The sequence below is a fragment of the Hyaena hyaena genome, unplaced genomic scaffold, assembly GCF_003009895.1.
Source record: "Hyaena hyaena isolate Hyena2069 unplaced genomic scaffold, ASM300989v1 scaffold_552, whole genome shotgun sequence".
Lineage (NCBI taxonomy): Eukaryota > Metazoa > Chordata > Mammalia > Carnivora > Hyaenidae > Hyaena > Hyaena hyaena.
This window is the reverse complement of record NW_024081185.1, coordinates 1,296,127-1,305,040: the sequence shown is the minus strand read 5'-3', so window position 1 is coordinate 1,305,040 and position 8,914 is coordinate 1,296,127. Positions and strand designations below refer to the sequence as shown.

Below are 8,914 nucleotides of genomic sequence, written 5' to 3'. Positions count from 1 at the left end.
AAGGGTAACTGAGAGGTAAGAGCTCAAGTTTACCTGAAGAAAGAAACAGATAGCTGCTCTGCACTGTCTGCACTGTTTCTAGCCAGTGACACAAGAGAGTTTCCAAGGTGCCTGGGGGGTTTTCCGTTGTCTTCATGGAAATGCAGAGTGGTTCATTTGTTCTCCAAAGAATGCCTGTGTTTGGGTGCTGGCATGGGTATGGGCAAAAGCCACTGCAGCGGTGAAAAGAAGCCAGTCTGGCTCATTCAGGGCAGCAATTTAGTGATCAAGCTGCCCTGCCTGCCTTCCTCCTACCTTTCCAGTCTGAGCAGACACTGACAGCAAACTTGGTATTTGTAACGGTTGTCTTCCCTAATGAGTTCACTAACATGAAAGGTTACAAATTGTGCTTTCTTTTTATTTTTGTGCCCCTTTTCCAATATTGACATTAATAAAACATGAGTGAAAATATTTTCAAGCAAAAGACTGATGAAACAATTAAAGAAAAACAACATGCTGAATATACTGCATTCCATTCCCAGGGAGAGTCAGAGACTTTCCCTGCCATCTGACTTGCCTACACCTGACTTGCCTATAAGGCTTCCTCATTTTTGCTGATAATCTCATATTAGGGAAAAACAGAGACAACAAAAGACATGAGTGATTACAATATGCACACTATGGCTTCAGTGTCTTTGCACTGCACAGATTCATAAAGGGTAATAAATGATTAAAAAAAATACATTATTTCTTTAATACAAAATACATAATATTGCACTCTGGTTGCCGGTAGTGTGCAGAAAAACCTTTTTTTTTTTTTTAATGTTTTACTTATTTCTAGGAGAGAGAGAGAGAGACAGCGTGAGCAGGGGAGGGTCAGAGAGAGAGGGAGTCACAGACTGAAACAGGCTCCAGGCTCTGAGCTGGCAGTCAGCACAGAGCCCGACGCGGGGCTCGAACCCACGAACCGCGAGATCATGACCCAAGCGAAAGTCGGACGCTTAACCGACTAAGCCACCCAGGCGCCCCACAGAAAAACCTTTTTAAAAACCACCATAACAATCACCTGGGCCTGATGTTTTATGGTAACACCAACTGTAACCATGGCATTGAACTTTGAACCTACTGAAAAGGGCAATGTTTAATAAAGCCTTCTTTTTACTTCAGTGTCCATGACCAGCAGTTTAAAAACCATATATATGAGGAAACTTTATAGTTACATAAGTACCTTACAGTCAGGGCCACTGTTAATCTATACCCATATATTAGTAAAATGGATATTGTCAAACTATTTTCTTTGCTTAATCAATAATTATTTGTTTTCATTGTGTTTAATCATATTATTTTAAATGCTATTCTTTCATGAACAAAGGAAACTATTTTGCATTAGTAATTATTGCTATCCATGTGAAAAGCAATATAATAAGCTTTGCATTCAGACTGAGTTTCAAAGTGGTTTTCTTAAAGTCTCTCAGCAGACCAGGGTAATTCAGGGTTAAGAAGGGAATTCTCTCCTCCACCCACACACTTGGGACCTGACACTCAGGCAAGAGCCTGAATGGAGGGGAGGGAGTGTCAGTGGCCTCTTTTGACCACACTGTTCCTCTTCTTCACCCCCACCTGTGAGATCAGCTTCTGAATTCACTCGGGGCTGAATTTTTCCCTGTACCTCCACTGAGGCACAGATGCTTCTGGAAGCTCTTGGAGCTTTTAAATGCAACCAATTTGTCCATGTATTTTTTGATCTATTATTTGGATGGTGAATCGGCACCATTCTTATCTAAGGTAAATATGATTGAGGTTTCAGTTCATCCTATTCTGAAAGAAGAAAAGCACAGAACAGTTATACTTGAAGCACTGACATGTACAATTAATGGATCACCTGCAAATAAGGGAGCTGAGCATATATAAAGAGTCTTTAAAAAAACTCCTCTCATCTTTGACATTATCTTTTTAAACTAACAACAATCCATTCAACAGCAAAATAGCAGGATTTTTAGAGGAACAGTTGGGAGGAAATTCTTAAAGCATGGAATCTGTTGTCTTTGAATAGTCTACAATGAGAAAGGTACATTCATAGGCCAAAAGACCCTCCTAAGATGCATATGTGGGATTTATCTGAAAACAAATCACTACAGTACTGAGTACTTTATAGAGTAGTGAGTACTCTGCTTACAGTCAGAAGTTGAATATTCAATGAAACAACATACATAAAAACAATACCAAGGAGAAAATGATTTAAAGCTATACTGATAAAAATTAAAACCATGATATTAAGGAAAACTATTTGGAGACCAATAACTGTAAAAATAAATATTAAGTAGTGCTGAGACCAATTCTCACAGTAAAAGTTACAAAATTAAAACACTATATTAAATAAGTACATGTACATATCAAAATGGACTGGTTTATAAAATGTTCTACCATTCAGAAACCCATTTTTCTCCCCTCCATAATTTTCTCCATAATTTGTTCCTGAAGAGACAGATTTTGTTAAAACACAATAAGCTTCGAAAGAGTCAACTGGATTACAAATTTTCTTTGGGTTGTCATCATTGATACAAAATTTCTCTCCAAAGATTCTAAATCTAAAATATATTTAGCCTGGGTGTCAGGAGTGGGTTGGGGCCACAGTAATTCCCTAATGACAGCATTCTGATTCTGGAGTCTGCCAAGGGCCCAGAGCCTGTCCCTTATCTCAAACACATCTTTTGCAGAGAAAGGTGAGCTGGTGCCAAATCTGAGATAACTATGTGATCCATGGGGGTGGGAAGTAGACAAATGGGCAGGGTGTGTTCTGTGTAATCTGAGGCTCTCTACTTTGGACAGTTGGGAACCAGAGCCCTGTGGAGGCATGCTCTACATGGTACATAGGAGGAATGTGGCCATGGACATGAGGAAAGGAAGTTCTCAATTCTCCTGCCAGCTCTCAAAACCAGAGTTTTTAGCGGTATCAATTCTAACTTCTCTTTTAATGGCACATTCACATGTCTCTGACCCAATGGGAGTGGCATTACTAAAATGACCTTGTAGTCCTCAACTGATTTTAAAAGTGCTTTTTGCAGTTTAAGCGGCAGTGATGCTCAAGAATGGAGGTGTAAGTGTGAGCATGTCTGTGTTTGCTCTTTGTTAGCCATGGTATTTAAGTAGAATGCACCTTCTCATGATTACAGAAATTTGATTTAATTGGTGCCAAACAATCCAGTCAGATTGGAAGCAGTAAATACTATAATATTCATGCTTGGTTTTCATACTCTTTGCCTTTTTTCTTTTTAAAATCAATTTAGATATCATTAAAATTCATCATGGCACTTCTTTGTCAGTAAGCCAGTCAAAAAGATGACTCTGAAAATATTTCCAAGCAGTTTCCCTTCTCTGCTGCCCTCTGGAAGCAAGGAAAGGTGTACCTCAAGCAAGAAAATATTTCCCAGAGCTTCAGCTGTGTCTTCACACCTACAGTTCAGCTAATTTCCAAGTTCCATGTTCCCTTCATCTCCATAGCATTTCAAAGCTTCTGAATTATGTAAGCTTCTTCAATGGGATGCTTTATTCCTGGGAAAACAGCAATCATGCAGCCACCTGGGTTCATTAGTCAAATCCTGTGGCAGTGAGGATGGCTGTGGGTCCCCAATCATCCATGACATACTTCAAGGAGCCCCCACAGTCCGGAGGCCTTGCTTCCTGAAGAGTAAGGAAAAGGCAGTGAATCAACACCAGTCAGTCTAGGAAAAAGCTGTAAAGCCAAACATTATACTATAAAGCCTGGTCCCTTAGTCTTTGGTTTTGTGGCATCTTCTGTATTTTAAATTTTGAAAATAAGTTGGTAGCTTAGCAAAGACAGCTATCATCTGCTTTCTGTGACAACAAACATTCACTTCCCTCAGGCCTTTTTCTAGACTTTTCAAATTTCTAGAAAAGTTATCTTTAATCTTGGTAAGGCCAGGGCTTACCATCACAAAGTCAGACGACAAAATGAAAACAAGGCAGGCAGTTCAAATAAGCATGTAAAGGCAAAGAGATTCCACCCTTTGCACACATACAGCTCTCTGGAAGGCCTCAAGACAGAAAGGGGTGGCCTTCTAGCTACTCCAGCCACTTGTTCACGTAAAATCTGCTCTCAGATGGTGACTAGAAAGCTTCCCAGGTAGTCAAAAAAGAAAAGAGTAGAAAGGATGGAGTCCCAGCTCGCTCTATCACCCCAGGGCATCTTTGCAAAGGAGAAGACAAGATTCTATCCCACAGCTCTCAGTGGGCTTCTACTGCTGCTCCTTCTTGTATCTAAGAGAAATGTGAGAATATCTGAGTTTGTGCCTTGAAAATGAACAGTGTTTATCCCTAATTAGCCCAAAGACCAGATGACTATTTTTTACAACAATACTAATATCAGCATCTTCTGTATTCTATGGGAAAGACAGAAAATCCGAGAGACAGAAATCTTGGCAGCCCTACCATTGTAATGTGTTGAAGGACAGGAAGATGATTAAACACCAGCATATGAAGAGCAATGTTCATGAATTATACACTGGGAAACAGAAAACCAAAATTACCCATGTGTAACTATCCCTCACAGATCCCCGGTGGGTCTGCATAGAGATTCTACAAGTTATTCTCCAGCTCTGATATTCTCAGTTTTGAAAAGTAAGCATTTTTACTCCACTGAGTAACACACTTATGAACTGCTTATTTAATTCTTAATGGGGTATTTTTATACTGTGCACAGACTTTGTACAGTCTCAGTGAGCTGGATGAAGCCCAGGGGACTCACTTCCTCCACAATCACCCAAGCAGCCAGCCTTTAGGTTGCGATGAAGTTTCAAAGAATGAAAACTATGGTTTTAGGGGAGCGAACCTGTGTGGCAAATCTGTCAGTGCTGGTGACTGCCAGTGACATTCACCACAGTGGGGAGTCTCTTGGTCACATCCATCTCCCTTCTCTGAGCAAAAACAAACAGCTCAGAAGGAAGAGGACCTATTTCCCATTTAAACCAGCAAGATTAAGGGAAAGGGAAAACCTCTCCTCTCCTGCATAGATTCACCCTGGCAGTTTCCTAAGCCTTCTGTCACTTTTCCTCTTGCCTCAGCTACTTTTCTTTGTCATAAAAGGGAATGTTCTCACAAGCTAATCCAGCTCCATTTTTCATAGGCTCAAACCAAAAAGGGGCTTCAAAAGGTTGCTTCACAGATGGAATCCTAAACTCTCTTTCAAGTTCACTGCTTTGACATAGGAGACTGGGCATGGGGGTGCATCTTGGTCTGGGGGGATCAGAATGAAGTATGTTGATCTTCACAGTGTCAGGTTTTATTTTGTTTTGTTTGTACATCATGTTGTTATCTCAACACTATTTATACCACCAATTCTACCTACTCTTTGGGCATAAAATACAGTGTGCTATGGCAAGCTGGAGAGAACTCATCTATAAGTTTACTTTTTACATCCTCCAGCGGATAATGGTTTTGTTTTCCTTTTCTAGGTTCCAACCATGAAACACAGATACACAGGTTATTAACTATACAGAATCAAAAAGTAGAGAGGTTGGAACTATCTGCCTATCTGCCTTCATTTATGGACAGCAGCAGGCTAAGATGCAGGAGTGATTCTAAGGGAGGACACCTCCCAGTTTCCCCACTTAGTGGTCTGTCCACTAGACCATGGCCCTCTGGAGCCATGCCAGTCCCTACAACTTTCCTCCTAGACACCAACGTGTTCATGGCGGCTTCATAGGAACATATTCACCTCAGTTCCAGAAGAGAATTTCTGAAAAGTACAAGTTAGTGTGTTGTTCTTGCTATTTTTTTCAATTTAAATTCTGATTGCTTATATATTCAATCATATTCAATAAATTATATGGAAAATCTTAAGTCATAATTCTTCTGAGTCCAATCTATTTCTCCTTGTTAATTTTCAAGTCTGTGCTAAGGCCATGGCTACTCAGGGAAGTTATGCCTTTTTTTTTTTTTTTTCAGTCCACAAACATGTCATCTAGCAGCCTCCCCACCATTCTGAAGACTGACACTGTGTCCTCAATTAGTTTATATCAAAGGCAAACAAAAATCTTGTATCTTATGAATTAAAAAAATCAATACAAGTTGTTATTGAAGAGTAAAAGGAAAAAACATGGTGCAATGTTTAAATTCTTGTTCTTTTTTAAAAAATCTTTTTTTGTATACATTTATTTGTTTTTGAGAGATAGAGTGAGACAGAGCATGAGCAGGGAGGAGCAGAGAGAGAAGGAAACACAGAATCTGAAGCAGGCTCCCAGCTCTGAGCCAGAGTTCAGCACAGAGCCCGACGTGGGGCTTGAAACCATGAACTGTGAGATCATGACCTGAGCTGAAGTCAGACGCTTAACTGACTGAGCCAGCCAGGCGCCCCTAAATTCTTGTTCTTAAAGAGGACCCTGAAAAGGTGCTTTCTCTCCTCCCTTCACAACCCCAAATGCCTTCATCACATGTACTTGGAAGGAAAAGTAGAGATCACTAAGGATAAATACTCCTTAGTTCCTCAGTGAAAAATAACTTGAGAACAACCCTGTGCTACCAGCGTCCCAGGGCAAGAAATTTATCTCCTGTATTATCCTAAGAGGCAAATAAAGTATATAATCACAGCTGTGTGGAATTTGAAGACCCCAGTTATAACTGGGTCCAGCCCCCAGTTCGACAAACTGATGTCCCTTCTTGTTGTGAACCAAGACTCTCCTTAGCTCCCAAAACAACTCAGACAAAATTTAGCTAAAGGGAGACCTTCGCGGCTAACTGAATGCCAACCTGAGAAGATCCTATAGGGTTCTCCCTCTCGACCACGTTCGAAGAGGGCCTTCAGGGCCATGCAGAGAGCCTTCCTTTCTGCTGGAGGGGAGGTGGCAGTCCCACCCTAGGGTTACCGGTGGACCAGCCTCAGGATGCCCACAGTTCCATTCGCAGAGACCCCAGCGCTCTCAGGCTATTTTCTTTTTTTCTTTTTCTTTTTTTTTTTTTTAATGTTTTATTTATTTCTAGGAGAGAGAGAGAGAGACAGCGTGAGCAGGGGAGGGTCAGAGAGAGAGGGAGTCACAGACTCTGAAACAGGCTCCAGGCTCTGAGCTGGCAGTCAGCACAGAGCCCGACGCGGGGCTCGAACCCACGAACCGCGAGATCATGACCTAAGCGAAAGTCGGACGCTTAACCGACTAAGTCACCCAGGGGCCCCTCTCAGGCTATTTTCAACACAGGAAATAATACGGATGAAAAGTGCTTTGACATAACCCTAATTTCTCCTCTTAGAACTGCCATTCCAGGGAGTTAGAAGCAAGACACTCAAAAGAAAGGGCGCTGGAGCTGCGGGGGACCTGGATTAGGAGCTCTCCTGCCAACCTCTGCGTCTCCGTGTCTAGCGTCCCTTGCAACGTTAGAGCACTGGAGCCATCCAAGTCGGCCACACCCATGAAGCACAGGCAGGCACACAGACCCCCTCCGGCTTTACGGTTGCCCACCTGGGGTCCAAGTCTCCCAAGACCGCGCGCGGTCACGCCGGGCCCTGCAGCCCCTGGCCGGGCGTCTCCCGGGCTTTCTTACAGGTGTACAGCCACTTGATGATGCGGGCGTTCCTGTCGATGACCGAGGTGGTGCTGGGCACCTGCTCGGTCAGCTCCTCCTCCTGCAGCCCCTCTTCGCCGCCGCTGTTCCTGGAGAAGCCGCTGTCGGAGGTGGCGACGCTAACGCTGCGAACCTTGAGTGTGACGCGGTCCGACCCCGCGGAGAAGTTCTCCCTCCCGAGAGCCTCCACCACCTCGGGCTCCAAGCCGCAGAACTGGAAGAAGGTGTCACATTCCGCCAAGGACGCGGAGTAGCGGGAGCTGAGGTCTGACTGCGAGCGCTGCAGCGCCCCGCGCCTAGCCCCCCGCAGCTCCGGGCCCCGGGGCGCAGCCCGGACTCTGGTGGGCGTTCCGAGGGGCGCGGGGGGCGCGGGGGGCGCGGGGGGCGCCGGGGGTGAGAGGACGCCGGGGGCCGCGGAGGCCGCCACAGAGCCGGGCTCGGCCCGGACAGCCTCCCCCGGCCTGGCCCTGACCTCTTCTCCCACCCGGGACGTCTCCGGAGGCACCGGCGCCCTGTCCTTGCCCGGACCCTGGAAGAGCTTCTTCACCAGGCCCCCCATGGAGCTGTTGGCGCCCTGTCCGCGGACAAAGTCGCATTTCTGCCGGTAGATGACCAGCGAGTCAGGCCTCAGAGGCTTCCGCGCTATGGCCCTGCGCGCCACGACACCAGGGACGCGGGCCGGGGGCCGAGGGTCGCCCGCAGTCCCTTCGCTCGCCCTGGGGCTGCTGCGCTCGGGGGCAGGGCCCGGGCCGCCTCCCGGCGGGCCCCGCACGTACTTGGCGCGGTCGGCCGCCAGCCTCTCCACTGCGCTCCTGCGTGCCGGCACAGCCGCGTCCCGGACCCGGGGGGCCTTGGGGTCCTCGATCCGCAGCCGTTCGTTCTGGGGCGCGTCCAGGGCTGGCAGGGCACGCATCCTCGGGACTCTGCTGGAGCTCCGCGCCCCGCGGAAACCACTCCGCCTGCGGCTACTGGGCGTCTTTGGCCAATTCCGAAGTCCACGCGGGGTGGAGAATGGCGCCCAAGTACCAGTCTGCCCAGGTCCAGAGTCTGGGCAAACCCCAGTGCGCACCTATGGGAGAGCGGCGCCAGCACCCGCCCGGTCAGCTCCGCCCCGCCAGCTCCACCCCGCCAGCCCTCACCTCCATCCCCGCAGCAGCTCCACTTTCAGCACCGCCCCTTGCCGGGCCTCGCCCCTCACCTCCCGCCAGGGCCGACCCACACCTCCCGCCGGGCTCCTCCCCTCCCCTCCGGACGGGCCCCGCCCCTCACCTCCCGCCGGGCCCCGCCCCTCACCTCCCGCCGGGCCCCGCCCCACACCTCCCGCCGGGCTCCTCCCCTCCCCTCCGGCCGGGTCCTGCCCTTC

At 46.9% G+C, this 8,914-nt stretch overlaps 1 protein-coding gene across 1 annotated transcript; it reads right to left on the bottom strand.

Moving 5' to 3' along the window:
• Window positions 1–987: 987 nt before the first annotated feature.
• FAM110C (family with sequence similarity 110 member C) lies at window positions 988–8,560 on the bottom strand. The gene is made up of 2 exons (XM_039256004.1): window positions 7,449–8,560; window positions 988–3,660 (listed from the first exon to the last, which is right to left on the bottom strand). Exon 1 carries the CDS (start codon window positions 8,462–8,464, stop codon window positions 7,481–7,483), a length of 984 nt encoding a protein of 327 aa, XP_039111935.1. The 5' UTR covers window positions 8,465–8,560; the 3' UTR covers window positions 988–3,660; window positions 7,449–7,480.
• Window positions 8,561–8,914: the final 354 nt, after the last annotated feature.